We start from the raw sequence: 16,217 nt of genomic DNA on the forward strand, positions 1-16,217 counted from the left end.
TATATATTTTGTAAATATATATAAATATATAAATATATATTTATATATAAATATATATATAAATATATATATTTTGTAAATATATATATATTTTGTAAATATATATATGAATATAGATATTTTGTAAATATATATATGAATATAGATATTTTGTAAATATATATATGAATATAGATATTTTGTAAATATATATAAATATAGATATTTTGTAAATATATAAATATAGATATTTTGTAAATATATATGTAAATATAGATATTTTGTAAATATATATGTAAATATATATATAAATATATATATGTAAATATATATAAATATATATGTAAATATATAAAAATATATATAAATATATATATTTTGTATATGTATATGTAAATATATATATTTTGTATATGTATATGTAAATATATATATTTTGTATATGTATATGTAAATATATATATTTTGTATATGTATATGTAAATATATATATTTTGTATATGTATATGTAAATATATATATTTTGTATATGTATATGTAAACATATATATTTTGTATATGTATATGTAAACATATATATTTTGTAAATATATATAAATATATATTTTGTAAATATATATAAATGTATATATTTTGTAAATATATATAAATGTATATATTTTGTAAATATATATAAATGTATATATTTTTAAATATATTTATAAGTATATATATTTTGTAAATATATTTATAGGTATATATATTTGTAAATATATTTATAAGTATATATATTTTGTAAATATTTATTTATAAATATATATATTTTGTAAATATATTTATAAATATATATATTTGTAAATATATTTATAAATATATATATTTTGTAAATATATATATTTTGTAAATATATTTATAAATATATATATTCTGTAAATATATACATATATATTCTGTAAATATATATACATATATATTCTGTAAATATATATACATATATATTCTGTAAATATATATACATATATATTCTGTAAATATATATACATATATATTCTGTAAATATATATACATATATATTCTGTAAATATATATACATATATATTCTGTAAATATATATACATATATATTCTGTAAATATATATACATATATATTCTGTAAATATATATACATATATATATTCTGTAAATATATATACATATATATATTCTGTAAATATATATACATATATATTTTGTAAATATATTTATAAATATATATATTGTAAATATATTTATAAAATATATATTGTATATATAAATATATATTGTAAATATATTTATAAAATATGTATTGTATATATAAATATATATATTGTATATATAAATATATATATTTGTATATATACACACAAATATATATATGTTTGTAAAAGTGTAAATATATATACACTTTTTTTACATTAGTAGAAGTGCTGGAGCTGTTAATTTGACAACAAGAATTAGAGGAATATGAGGATCATAGGCATAGTGGCAGTATGGCATATAGTACACCAACTTACTGGGAAAAAAAGACCTTGGGGAGGAGCCACTTCTGGCTTTGGGCCTGCCCTTTCAGGTAGGACACGTGCAGGGTGTGGGGCTGAGGCACCTCACACCAGAGGTTCAGCGATGCCCTGCCAAGGACTCTGTGCTCCAGAGCACTTTAGTTAGGTTACATAGTACTATGGAGAAGAGCATAATTTGTACAAGGACATGAACAAAGGTAGTGGAAAAATAACTTCATTGAAGGATAGAATGAGAATGTCACTTTACCTTATAACAAGAAAGACTTGCGGGGAAACTCTGCCAGCCTTCAGGACAGGGGTCATCAGGCTTAGGGGCTGCTTCTTCAGGCTCAAGGGGTCCACTCATTTTCTTGCAAATTGAAAGTGCTTTGAAGCTTCTGCAGTCCTTCACCTCCCACTTTCCAATAGACTTTCCAGTAGACATAGCCACGCAGCCGCCCGGGGAAGCTGGGATTGAAGTGGAAGGCTCAATTAAAAATTAAAACGTTAAAGTTCAAACATTTTCTAGTGTTTCTACTCTTTACTTCAGCCAAGTTGGGGAGAGAGAATAAAAAAAAATGGAACAAAGAGAGGAAAGAAATATGTTGTTCAGAATAATAATGACAGGTGTTTATTATTTGTAAAGTACTTTTTGAAAAAGATTAATCCTCATAACAAACCTATAGGGGTGATTCTATTGTCATAATTTGAGGTACAGTGAGAATGAAGTGACTTGTTGAAGGTCATAGAATTAGTAAGTGGTTGCCCCAGGACTTGTGCCTAGGTGGTCTGTTTCTAGAGCTGTACCCTAAATACTATTGCTGCTTAGGATAGTGGTTCAAATTAGCTTAAAAACTTTGAGCAGTTTTTAAGCAACTTAGTTAACCTCAAAACACAACTCTCCCAGATTCTGATCCAAAGGAAAAGCTGGTACAATAAAGGTAGAAGGAGGTATGTGGTAACATACATTTGTTTACTGTTAATTTTATGACAGTCATAATTTTATGTATTCGTAACAGTATTAAAAGGTAGTTTGAGTTATCAGTTCCATTTTGTAAATGAAGACTAAGTAACTTGCCCACAGTCAGAGTTAGTGAATGGTAGAGTTGGGGTTGAAACCAGATTTGTCTGACAAAAGGTCATGTTCCATTTTCCATTACACCACACTGCCTGAAGCAGGTAGAAGACAAGAAGAGTTACATATACTGAAAAGTAATAGGACAACTTCTATCCCACCAAACAGAGAAGCCACATAGTCTCATATACACAAACAGCAAGAAGAATAAGAAACTGGGAAAAATAATTGCCTTGCTACCCTGAATGGGTGTGCTATTTTTCCCTGTTCAGTCCTCCTATCCATGGTGTGCCCATGATAGACCAAGTTGGCTGAGGATGGGTGCAATAACGGTAAAGAGAGCTTCACATAGCCTTTCTGGCCATAGAATGGAGGAAGTAGTCATGGTAGCTACTTCCCAAGCACCTCTCCAACCACCAAGACTTAGTTATCAAGAACGTCACCTTTACTCTTAGTGTCTATAAAACAAATCTGGCCAGGCACGGTGGCTCACGCCTGTAATCCCAGCACTTTCGGAGGCTGAGGTGGGTAGATCACCTGAGGTCAAGAGTTCAAGACCAGCCTGGCCAAAATGGTGAAACTCCGTCTCTACTAAAAATACAAAAAAAATTAGCTGGGCGTGGTGGCAGGTGCCTGTAATCCCAGCTACTCGGGAGGCTGAGGCAGGAGAATTGTTTGTACACAGGAGGCGGAGGTTACAGTGAGCCGAGATCGCGCCATTGCACTCCAGCCTGGGCAAGAAGAGCAAAACTCCATCTCAAAAAAAAAAAAAAAAGAAAAAGAAAAAAGGAAATCTATGTGCTTTATCCATTAGAGTGTTCCTAATCTGAGATTTAACCAGGATCAACATCTGTATACTCTATCTTTTTCAGACATAAAAGGATGACTTTGTTACTAGCAACATCACTCATGTTGATGGTGATGACCATGTGTCCTAACTTTTGTGGGCATTTTCTATTTCAAATAACATGTTCAATTGTAAGCTCATATTTTCCAATCTCTGTGATATAAAAAATAGTCTTCGTGATCACATTAGACCAACACAATAAAATATAAATAATTCACAGGGTGAAAAGTAGAATGCTTTATACTGCTGTCTTATTCAAAGCCACTGGCTTAAAAATCAGGAACTCTGGATTTCATTAATTCAATAACCAGATGATCTTTGTCAAGTAAATCACATTTTAAAGTCTCTGTTTTCTTAACTCTAAAAGTATTTCTGAGGTCCTTTCCGGCTTAAGTGTTCTGATTCTATGGCAAATTATGGTCAATGCTTTAGGCTGGTTGGAGAAAGAGGAACTAACTTTCAAAATAAATAAGAAGCCAGGCACAGTGGCTCACACCTGTAATCCCAGCACTTTGGGAGGCTGAGGCAGGTGGATTACTTGGGGTCAGGAGATCAAGATCAGCCTGGCCAACATGTTAAAACTCCATCTCTACAGAAATACAAAAATTAGCTGGGCATGTTGGCATGCACCTGTAATCCCAGCTACTTGGGAGGCTGAGGCAGAAGAATCACTTGAACCTGGGAGGCAGAGGTTGCAGTGAGCCGAGATCACACCACTGCATTCCAGCCTGGGCAACAGAGTGAGACCCCATCTCAAAACAAAAACAAAAACAAAAACAAAATAAATAATACAAGATAGCCTCCATAATTCTTACCCATTGAGAATAATGGAAGAAAACACATTCAGTTTTGAAAAAAGGTTAAGAAGCAGAGAGATGAAAATGTAAAGAGCCTCACACGGGAGCTTCTAGATTCTATTTGAGATTTACATGGAAAAGATTTAAAAAACTCACACTGGTGCTTCTAGCTCTGAGCCATTAGATGGTGGTTTGGGAGAACTAAGTTTTTGAATTTCTTTCATTGGATTATTCCCAAGGACATAATAGGGAAGACAGAGCCACTGCTTCTATTTATGGTTCCATAGATAGACTCCAATCCTGAAGATCATCATGTCCCTCACATTTCAAAAGTAAGTGAGGAACATCTTTGGGAGGAGTGCTACCTTTCACTAGTCACAGTATACTACTACTTCAAAGATTAAGACACTCACCTGGCTCAAGAAAATTCCAGTTGGAAAAGGTTACAGCCCGCCTTCTTCCACCAACAGTTGCCCAATTATACTCTCCACGAGAATCTACATCTCTCAGGCCAGTCCAGAAGTATTTTCTTAGAGATTTATCATACTTTTTCATCAAATCATTCAGGTATTCTTGCTCAAATCTACAAAAGGAGAATCAAATTGGCAAGTGTTTCACAATGATTGACTCTATTTGAAGATGCACCTTTTACTTAGGAAGACTGTTTAGCAAAAGAACTCAGAGTTGAAAGTTTATGAGTACAAGTTTACTGATGGTCACACCTGCTAGTGATAGTCAGATTGCAGTTTGTTCCAAAAGGGACCTCATCCTCATAAATCTTGTAACAGGTTTCTCCATGTCTCTTCCAGCCCTAAATAAGAGGAAAAATATTGTCAAACTGTTTTCCAGACTTGATGGTGTCCCGTCTGGCAAGCATGTTTCTGCTATATTGATAACATCTTAGAACTTGTGGAAATTGAGGACATTGCTATTGAATTCATACATGTGATGAGGGTGGGACGCAATTTCACAGATAACCTCCACAAGACTGTGGGCCTGTGTCAGACAAAAGGTATGGGTTACTTCTCATATGGGTGGCTGGCTCATCATAAGAGTATAATATTCACTGGATGAATTATTTTTGAATATTGATATTAGTGGGGGAAGTAAAGACATCAGCCTTGAGGATAGTAATTCTACAAATATTTATAGAAATTTTCAAGTTTCTGCTTCCGTAAGAAGGCCAATATGCTATGACTCACTGCCTTCTGGCTTGTTCTAACTTAAATGAACAGAAGCTAGTAGTTTCCTCTATTTTATAAGTCTGAATTATTTAAGTCTCAGCTACCATTTCTAACCAAGAAGTTGTAATACTGCTTGAGAAAATTTACACAGGGATTTTACCTACCTCATCTGGAGGACACGTCTTATCAGAACTTGCGTCATTCAGTTTTTCTCCCTTTCTCTTGCATACATATTTTAGTTTCTCCTCACATGATTGGACTTTCCACTGACCCAGCTTTGAAAGGAGACAAGAACATTTGCTTGGAAAGGAAATTATTTACCGCATATTCAGAACTGAACTCACAAGAACTATGACAGAGACAGAGAGAGAGAAATGAATATAAATGAATTATCAAATGTGAGAACACACTCCTAGAAAATGCTACTCAACAGGCCTGCAAAGTGATGGCTCACAGCCAGTTACCTCAGCATCACCTCCAGGTCACATTGTGGATAAATTTCATTTTCTTATAAGAGTAGCAATAAAACCATCAAAGGACACTTAGTATAAAAGTTGAAGAGAGAAGAACTCAGCCTACAGTTCCAGCATTCTAGTCTTCTAGACTAGAATGGCACAGCCAAAGTTTGAAACTTTTAGGTACATCATCAACCTCCCTTTCTCGGTTTCCTCATGTGTAAAATGATGATGGTGGCTAAAATAGCTATTCTCCACGATTTCTAGGTCAAAAGTTTCTTTCAACTCTACTTCAATCTGGACTTCAAAATTCTCTCTTTCAAATATGCTACTTAACATTAATTTGCTTAATTGACTACGTCACTTTGCTTTGTTTGAATTAAATTTTAATAAGTCGATTGTGATAAGGGTCAGTTTTGAACATTGGAATGCTGTCTAGGTATGCCAACAATTCACTCTTGCCCATGGGAACACTTTTCCATTTCTGATGTTCTTCTAAAGACATGTTGGATATCCTTTTAAATAGAGCATCAAATGTGACACCTTTCTAAACTTCTTTTAAATACACATAATATTTATTGCTTCCACTTAAGTCTCTTTAGATGTCTGAGTGACACAGTCACTTTCATAACCAATTAGGGGTCCACAGGAAAGTGATACAAACAAAACGTAGAGGTACATATATCTTTTCTGCTCAAGACACAGCCTATTTTGGATTATTAAGTAAAAGATGTTGAAAAAATGTTTAAGCATTCTATAGGAGTAAGGTGGTTTCTGAAAAATGTTAGGCCTAGTTTTTAAATAAAACCATTTTTTTACTTCTCAAAGTAGTATCGATATAAAACAATCTGAACATGAATTTGGAAGATGGGATTTTTCAGGTTAAATTGTGGCTATCTGCTGAATATCACACTGATGGCAGAAAGGTGGGTGCAGGCCCTGGTCCTGAGAGAAAGCGGGTTGCTAGAATCAGTCGGCACAAGAATGTGAGTTCTAAAGGGATTCTCTGTATCTGTTTGAGACCAGAAAAGATGCTCTCAGATAGGATATGGGTTGCTTATTTAGTAATTGCTTTTATTTACCTTTTTAAAGTAGCTACCAGAAAGACAATCTAGACTTTAAATTATTTGTTGCCAACCTTTGGCACCAGGGACCAGTTTTGTGGAAGACAATTTTTTCCACAGAGGGTGGGGAAGAGGATAGTTTTGGGATGAAACTGTTCCACAAGGAAGTGCAACCTAGATCCCTTGCATTTGCAGTTCATAATAGGGTTCACCCTCTTAGGAGAATCTAATGCTGCTGCCGATCTGACAGGAGGCGGAGTTCAGGCAGTAATGCTTGCTTATCCGCCGCTCACCTCCTGCTGTGCGGCCCAATTCTTAACAGGTAATGGTCCGTGGCTCTGTACCCTGATCCAGAGTGCTCTTACCTTTTCTTTTCCAGCTTATACGCAAACTTCCCAACCAAAGAAGTCTTAATATTATCATTAGGTAAAACAGTAAGAATATAAAGAAACCACAGGAGGTTTCGTACCTCTCCTAAGTAGGAAACACAGTTGGGCGTCTTATTGTAGGGAACATTTGGCTCATTCTCATCCCAATATGTTAGAGTAACTTCAGTACCATCTGACCACTGAAATAAAGTTGGTATGTTTATGTTCTTAAGGCCTATCCACGCTTCTTCTTTGATATCTGAAAGAAAAATTTATTATTTGTTTGGTTTTGCTCAATTACATACTGTAATATGTACATTGTTATACAAATTTTCATATTCTGATATGGAGTTTTAAGAGCCTTTGTAGTATTCTTAATTCAGTTATTAATATGTTGATAAGACAGGCAGGTTGGGTAATGAAGGCTTTTCAAGTAACTTATGCAAGTAAAGTACACAGGTAGAACATCTGCAGCCTGGGTGTTCCTGATATCTGGTGTAGATAAACTTTGCTTTGTGGGGTGAATGAAATTCTATAAATACAATCATACATATCCCAATTTGAATAGAAATACTGTCCACTGCTGCCCTGGTATGACTCTGCTGCCTTCACAAGTGAAACAAGGAGCACCAGGCTGGCACTGAGTAGGTACCTACTCTTAGCTATTCTAGCTAAGAGTTCTATTCTAGGAAGAGATCATAATACTGTCCGTCTAGTATATTTTCCTTTACCAGTCTTTAGCTTTCAAATAATTACAAAAGTGAAGTAATTATCACTTAAGTTTTTTGAGCAACTTAAATAGAATTTAGCTCATGAGAAGAGGGAAATCAATCAATGGCAGTACTGTCAAATTGGTTGCCACTAGGCACATGCGGCCACTTAAATTAGTTAAAATGAAATAAAAGTAATAATTCAGTTCCTCAGTTGCCCTGGCTACATGCCAACTGCTCAGAAGCTGCATGTTGCTAGTGACCACCATACTAGACCAATTGTAGAACAGTTCCATCATCAGAGACAATCCTATCTGACAGGGCTGATCTGTGGGATCAAACTGTAAGCTTTTCATTCCCACCAAGAGTCTAAAACCAGGGATACTTTAAAATGGCTTAAGCCTCTGAAATAGGGTATTTTTAAAAACTTACCCTCATTATGGAGTTTTGTGACAACCATCTCCACATCTGCTAGAGAATGAATGCTGATTAGGTCACTACTGAAGGCTTTGCATTTCGCATGTGCCTTATCCCAGGAATTACTTTCATTTACCAGCAGATAGCAAAATCCATTATTTGGCAGCCAGCCTGCATCACAGCGGGTATCTGAGTATGTCCAGACATCTGGGGGGAAAGCAGCTATTTATATTCCAGTAAAGATACATCTATTTTGAATCAATAACATTGCAAATTCTTTTTTCTTGAATAATGAGAGTCCTGGAAAACTGGGGAACATGATGTCAGATGCTACAGTGACATGAATTCATGTGGTGCCTACCACATAAATGAGGTATATATAGCATCATAGGAATTCCCGCTGGGATTCAGAAAATGATGTGACTTTAACATGCTTCAATGTGCTATATGGCTGAGCACAGACTATTAAAGGGCTTGGACACAGTCAAGGGAGAGATTGCCCTTAGTCCAAGTAGACAGTAGAAAGATGTGCCTTAAGTCAGTTTCTGACAAATCTTTTCCTGAATATGGAATTTGTTAGGTTTCCCTCCAGTCTCTGTCCTTGAGAAGATTATAAGAGGGCAAGCCTCCTTTTCTTGTATGGCCAGCTTAGCAAGGGGATGTAGATTAATGCTCACCATTGAACAAAGGACAGGCAGAGATTTAAGGGACAGAATAAGACATTTATACACTTCGCATCCAAGAGATGAGAGGGCAAAGGTTACCCCTGCACTTCTTTCCTCCCCTCTGCTAGACAGATGGTCCTCATGGAATTAGTGATTCTGTTTTGACCATGATAAAGCTCACAATCGAAGGTCTAATCTTTCCAGATTAGAAAAAAAGAATGAAGTATGAAACCCTACAGAATACTTCTATCCCCGTTAACAAAACCAGAAAGTGAGTTGGTTACTCAGACTTCACTGATTTAGAACCATTTGGAATATTTGTTGTAAGAAAACACAGCATCTTAAAAATGTGGACAGTTTGTTTTTTTTACTGAAGGATAAAGTGATTCAGATTCAGCTAGCCTCTTACACTTGCGAGATAACTCAATTAACTTTAATATTCTGAAATAGCATGTATTATTGTTATATTTTATAATTATGATAAAGGAACAGAGGAAAAATATCACCCGTAATGGAACTTACTGCAATCATTTTCATATTCTAGTCTTTGTCTCAATGAATACATATTTTTACAAGATTAAAATGATAAGTAGGCATATCATTTGGTTTTGTTCTTTGTATTTTCCTGCTGGCACAGTTATTTTAGTAAATGCATATTATTCAATCATGTGGAAACATCATGATTTATTTAATAATTGCTACTGCAAGATATTTACTTAATCTATCATCAATTGCTCTAGTTTATTTTCATTTGTGCTGGCTTTTCTATTATGCCTTTTGTTGTATGGGCTAAATTTGGTTTGAATCAACTTGGAAGACAAATGTTCATTTCCCCTATTATCTTAAAATATCCCCTCACATTCTTTATTTTATATCTAGTTTTTCCTTAAAAATTGCTCTATGCTCCTTTTTAGATGACAAGACATTTGGATGCTTTATTCCCTTCACTCATAGTTCCTTAAAGCAGGACATTTAAAAATCATCCTTTCCCCTTGATATGGTTTGGCTGTGTCCTCACCCAAATCTCACCTTAAATTCCCATGTGTTATGGGAGGGACCTGGTGAAAGGTAATTGAATCATGGGGGCAGGTCTCTCCCGTGCTGTTCTCGTGATAGCGAATAAGTCTCACGAGATCTGGTGGTTTTATAAGGGGGAGTTTTCCTGCACAAGCTCTCTTTCTTTGCCTGCCACCATCCATGTGAGATGTGACTTGCTCCTCCTTGCCTTCCGCCATGATTGTGAGACCTCCCCAGCCACGTGAGATTGTAAGGTCCATTAAACCTCTTTTTCTTCCCAGTCTCGGGTATGTCTTTATCAGTAGCATGAAAACGGATGAATACATCCCTCCAGCTTTGAGTATTAGTTTCTCTCATTTGGTGAGGATGTAATTAAATACCAGGTATACATCAGGCCCTGTGCTTGACAGTCAATACACTCCTCTTCTCCATTCTTTGAAAAACTCCTCACACCCTTCCACTTCTCAAAAACTTCAGCTGTTCTTGTGTCTCTTTCATCCCCAAACGCCCTGGAAAAACCCCCTCATTGTACACATTTTGTCCCTCTGCACCTCTCCCTTTTTACTTGATTTTTCAATGCAAAGACTTGCCTGACAGAGAAGGATAGAAGAGGGCTGGGTGCTGTGGGGCACAAGGCAGAGAAGCCTGGGCTTACTCCTGTGTCTATAGGTTTTGCCTCATTACGGAGGCATGAACTGCAGTGGTTGTCAGACTTGAATACGCATCAGAACCACCTGGAAAGTTTCTTAAAATACAGATTGCTGGACCCCATCCTGTAGTTTCTGATGTAGCAAATCTGGGGTGGGTCCTGAGAGCTTGCATTTCTAACAGGAAGAGGTGACGCTGATGCTGTTGGTCTGGGGACCACCCCTGGAGAACCACTGCTCTGGAGAAAAAAGAGCCACACACGAACAGAAGTATATTTCCTATCTCGAATATCTCTGCCTTCTTCTGGGCGCATACATATTTATATTTAATATTCTTCATTACCTCAAATAAAGCTTTATTCATATATGGTTGATAATATCTAACCACAGGGTTAAAAATCAAGTACTTTTCTGTACTGTCAGTATCAGGAGAAGGAAAGGTGGAAACGGATGTTGGAAAAGATTTACTTGTTTTCACAAAACTATGATTTTAAGACCTATTTGTATGAGTATGTGAGAAAGATACCTGTTAACTCCACTGTATTATTTAATGGTTTCCTGCAGACATAGGGCAGTTGAGCTTCACAGGAAAAGCTCTGCCACAGACCAGACTCAGCATCCATTCTTGCACAGCTGGAGCCACCTATAGTAGGTGCACTGGGCCTGTCTTAAAAGAGAACATTTTTCAAAGCATTAGAATGAGAAAGTTAGGGCCAGGATGGTGTCAGAAAAAATAATTTGTATTCCTAATTTTATGCTTTTATGGGAACTCATATTATAGTTAAAACTTAACTAAATTGAAACGTATAAGCCTCAATGAATAATTATGTGCTTAAATATGTCTTTCTTCTAAAATATAGAATCTAAAGGGAAAACATTATGATATGTTGTAGTTAATTTTAAAAACAAAAACCAAACTTTTTCCTCAAATGACTTCCAGGCCATATTCTATGGTTAGTAGCTCTTAATCTGCTACTCCATAAAATAAAAATATTAATTTATCATTGTCATGCCATTAAGGCCTTGAGTTAAAGATTAAATTATCTTTAAATATTCTATTTACCGAAATAATAAAAGTATTACTTCATTTGCTGGTAAGGAAATTTAGCAAACTAAATTAACTAAAGTGGCTAATTTGAATTTTATTGCTCTTAACTCAGTTTTCCTATTATGTGTGCAGGCAGCTTTATACTGAAATTAGTGTTAACTTTAGGTTCTACATTTGTCATAAGGCTAAGATTTTATTTTATTTTTCAAAGTTGTCTAATCCTTCCTTTGGGAAGAATGCTTTTTGGCTAAGTGGCATTTTGCTTGTTTTATTCCCTAAGAGACTTTCCTTGAGGTATTTATTTGTATTATAAAATACAACCATTATATTGTCAGTACTTGGGTGCTATAGTGGGGAGAGACCCCAAGAGTTTGAAAACGAGCAGATAATTCCATATTAGAGTTAAGCTGCATATGAAACACAGCATGGGTGAGTTACAGACATGCCAAGTCCTTTAGGGACATACAATGGCTCCTGGGCCATGTGGTGGAGCTCATTTTGCTCTTACATAAAAATGTAGGGTTGTTCTAAAGTTCTAGAGGTTCAAATGCTCAGTTGTCCATGGTGTGGTTCAGCTTGGCAATAACAGTACCACAATTAAGAATGGTTTAGGAAGAAAAAATTCTTCTGAGAGGTAACCATAGCAAGAGTTGCCAAGATGTGAAACTTTTCTAAGCTATTGGTGAGTGAGAAGCTTTTGCTTTTTTGAAGACTTGTTCTGTGCAGAGGGGGTAGGGAAGGAGCAGTTACCTGGATCCCAGTTGAGAAAGTTTAATGGTTTGTGGTCTGACCATTCCCAGCCTCTAGCAGAGTATAGCTGATTTAAACCAATCCAGAAAATCTTAGCAATGCCTTCTTTTTCTGTAAGAATTAAAAAATTTTTAAAAAGTGACAAAGTTGCCTAAGTTATTATCTAAATTAGACTTATTCTACTAATAACAAACAAATCTGCAGACCTTGATTGTAAGGCAGCAATCCCTGTAGAGGGCTGTTTATGCATCAAAGGTAGGCAATGCTAATAGACAAAAATCTTCAGACTATTGAGAAACCCAAAGGCTGATAAGTTAATTCAGTTCTGCTCTCCTATTAGCTTGTCAAATTCCCTTTCATCTAAGGTAAGAACAGAAGCTTCTTAGAGTAGCTGTCTCACTATGTATTTTTAATCCTCTTTTATTAATATAGAAGACTTATCAAAAGCAGTTTCCATTGTACTTCTAGATTCGGAAGATCTGACTGTATTCTAGACTGACAATTTAAATTCATTAGGCACCCATATTATTTGCCAGGTTCTAGGGATATAAAAACTGAAATGACAAAGTCCTTGCCCTCATGAGAATTTCAATCTAGTAGAAGGAGACAGACATGGATCCCTCAAATGGTCAAGTTTTTCTGGGACTGGGTCAGAAATATGTATAGGAGCTGTTTCATAGACAATGGAATATATATATATATATATATATGTTATATATAATATAACATATATATGTGGCTTATGGCTCTAGGGCCCAAAGGGTCCTGTTTAGACTAGAGATACAGAATGAGAGTGAGAGTCACACACACACACACACACACACACACACACACACACACGTGGTACAGTGGAGCTAGATCATTCAAATTTATTATTTGATGACCAGATGCTATCAGCAATTAAGAAAGATAGAAGGTGGGTGGATCACCTGAAGTCAAGAGTTTGAGACCAGCCTGGCCAACATGGTGAAACCCTGTCTCTACTAAAAATACAAAAATTAGCCAGGTGTGGTGGCATGTGCCTATAATCCCAGCTACTCAGGAGGCTGAGGCAGAAGAATTGCTTGAACCCAGGAGACAGAGGTTGCAGTGAGCCAAGATTGTGCCACTGCACTCCATCCTAGGTGGCAGAGCAGGACTCTGTCTCAACAACAACAACAACAACAACAAAAAGAAAGAAAGAAAGATAGAAAGCAGAGTTTTAGAGGTTAAAACACAGTTTTCTTGGGTCTTGGGAAACCAATAGTCATAATTAGGCGTGTTGATATGCCTAAGAAGCTTTCACACTGGAAGAGGAACTTGAAACATTAGAAACAGATATACTTCTAAAATTAATGATATGTATTAAATACGGGGCATGTCTGGCCAGGAGTAGGGTACAATAAGGTCCTTTACCATATTACATTACTTTCATGAGTTATTAAGGAAAACTGATGCATAAAGAATCGTGCAACATTTGATTGTCACACTTTGGCACTTTTCTCCTTCACTTAAGTCATCGGTTTCCAAATGTCAATATTCTAGGAAACTTGAATTTATTGGCACTTTTCATTCGCAACAATATTTTTTCTAAGGCTTCAGTGAGGTCTGGAATAGAACTCCAATGCCAAACACTAGCCCATTTGGCTTATTTGGCAGATTTTCATTCTAAAGATCTGAATATTCAAGTGCCAAACAATACAGGAAAAGGGTAAAGCTACGAGTAAGAAAGGAGGTCTGAATAAAGCTGTAAACAAAAAGAGCGACAAAAGACCTGTGGCCTTTTAATGATAAAAAGAGATAAAGATATCTAAGAATATAACAAAAAAGTAAGCTGGGCATGATCCTGTGCTCCTGTAGTCCTAGCTACTTGGAAGACTGAGGTGGGAAGATAGCATGAGCCCAAGAGTTTGAGGCTATAGTGTGCTCTGATCACACCTGTGAATATCCACTGCACACTAGCCTGGGCAACATATTGAGACCCTCTTTCACATAAATAGAGTTCTGCAATTCTATATGTTGATATTCAAATCCCAATCTGATACTTCTTAGCTGTATGCTGTTGGGTATATTATTTCTAAGGATCAATTTCCTTATCTAGTGATAAAACATTTGTTTGATGAGGTTGTAGTAATGATTAATGGATTTATCTGGAGAAAGTAGGGCTTGCTTACAGTAAGCATTTATCAAATATTTCCAGTTATTATAAAATAGTGTGACAGAATGTATCTGAATTACTTAGACAATACATGTTTGCTTAATATATAGCAATAAAGCTTACAGCTTTGTGCAAAAGTGAAAAACAACCCATGAGACCCATTTCTGCCTGCAAAGAACTTACAGCCTTATAAAAGGTGATTCCATTTATATGTGTGATACAATTTGTTTTCAAGTCAAACTGACTCTTCAAATTTAGGCTCTGCTAAATACTTGTGGGTGACTTTGGACAAGTTATGTTTCCTCTCTGAGCCTCGCATTCCTCACCTGCAAAATGAGGATAACAATAACGTCCACCTCATAAGGTAGTTAGATGGGATGAAATGAGATAATGTATAAAAAGCATTTAGTAGTCTGTCTGGCACATCATCATTATCATATATTACAATTATTTGTCTTTCATTCAAAGAATAACTCATCAGGGACTCAGTAACTTAGGTTCCTTGATTTTTAAATATAATATTTTGTTATTATTATCTGAGCCTTTATATCTGTTTATATAGTTTCTTTTGAAAGATATACAAGACTATGGAAAGAGTTATAGAATTTTACTGAGTACATAAAAGAAGTCCTAAATAAATAGAAAAGCATATCATTTTCATGGTTGAGAAGACAATATTGAAACTGCAATACCTTTTATTTATTTATTTATTTATTTTTATTTTTTATTTTTTTTATTGTTGGCTTTTTAAAAGCAATTTTTAATACTCTGGGGTTTTTTTGTTTTTTTTTTTTAAATTTTTTATTATACTTTAAGTTTTAGGGTACATGTGCACATTGTGCAGGTTAGTTACATACGTATACATGTGCCATGCTGGTGCACTGCACCCATTAACTCGTCATCTAGCATTAGGTATATCTCCTTTTTAAGACAAGGTCTCCCTCTATCACTCAGGCTGGAGTGCAGTGATGCCATCATAGCTCTCTGCAGCTTCAATCTCCCAGGCTCAAGCAATCCTTCTACCTCAGTCTCCAGAGCAGCTGGGACTACAGGCACATGCCAACAGCCAATTAAAAAAAAATTTTTTTTTTGTAGAGACGTGGTCTCACTTTGCCCAGGCTGGTTTCAAACCCCTGGCTTCAAGTAATCCTCCTGCCTTTACCTTTTAAAGTGCTGGCATTGCAGGTGTGAGCCACCGCACCCAGCCAATTCCTTTTTAATGAATCTATGATTCAATACAATTCCAATCAAAGTTCCAATAGGGTTTGTTATTGAAATTAACAAGGTGATCCTTCAATTCTTATGATAGGATAAATGGTCTTTTAAAGTTTTTATTTATTCTTATCTATTAAGTTTTCATAATTAAAAATTAAAAAATTACCACTACCATCCCCCAAACAAAACAAAACAAAGTCCTACCCATTCTGTGTCCATGTTATTAAATCCACTTTAAGATTTAGTAAAACACTCCTTGCCCCTGAGGACTGTACCCTTTCACTCAATGTAAGGACGTTTACTGAGGCCATCTAGTGTAACTTAACCATCTTCCTTCCCTTCC

The 16,217-nt window shown here is 35.5% G+C and overlaps 1 protein-coding gene across 2 annotated transcripts in view; it reads right to left on the minus strand.

Moving 5' to 3' along the window:
• Positions 1-16,217, minus strand: part of LY75 (lymphocyte antigen 75) — a 102,945-nt gene that overhangs the window by 71,816 nt on the left and 14,912 nt on the right. For both annotated transcript variants that reach the window (XM_004032692.3, XM_055379052.2), the window contains exons 5-12: positions 12,523-12,633; positions 11,251-11,391; positions 8,411-8,602; positions 7,370-7,527; positions 5,546-5,656; positions 4,920-5,008; positions 4,611-4,780; positions 1,747-1,946 (exon numbers count right to left, since the gene is read on the minus strand). In XM_004032692.3, coding sequence (XP_004032740.3) covers positions 1,747-1,946; positions 4,611-4,780; positions 4,920-5,008; positions 5,546-5,656; positions 7,370-7,527; positions 8,411-8,602; positions 11,251-11,391; positions 12,523-12,633 — 1,172 coding nt within the window. The remainder of the gene's footprint in view (positions 1-1,746; positions 1,947-4,610; positions 4,781-4,919; positions 5,009-5,545; positions 5,657-7,369; positions 7,528-8,410; positions 8,603-11,250; positions 11,392-12,522; positions 12,634-16,217) is intronic.

The sequence above is a fragment of the Gorilla gorilla genome, chromosome 11, assembly GCF_029281585.2.
Source record: "Gorilla gorilla gorilla isolate KB3781 chromosome 11, NHGRI_mGorGor1-v2.1_pri, whole genome shotgun sequence".
Lineage (NCBI taxonomy): Eukaryota > Metazoa > Chordata > Mammalia > Primates > Hominidae > Gorilla > Gorilla gorilla.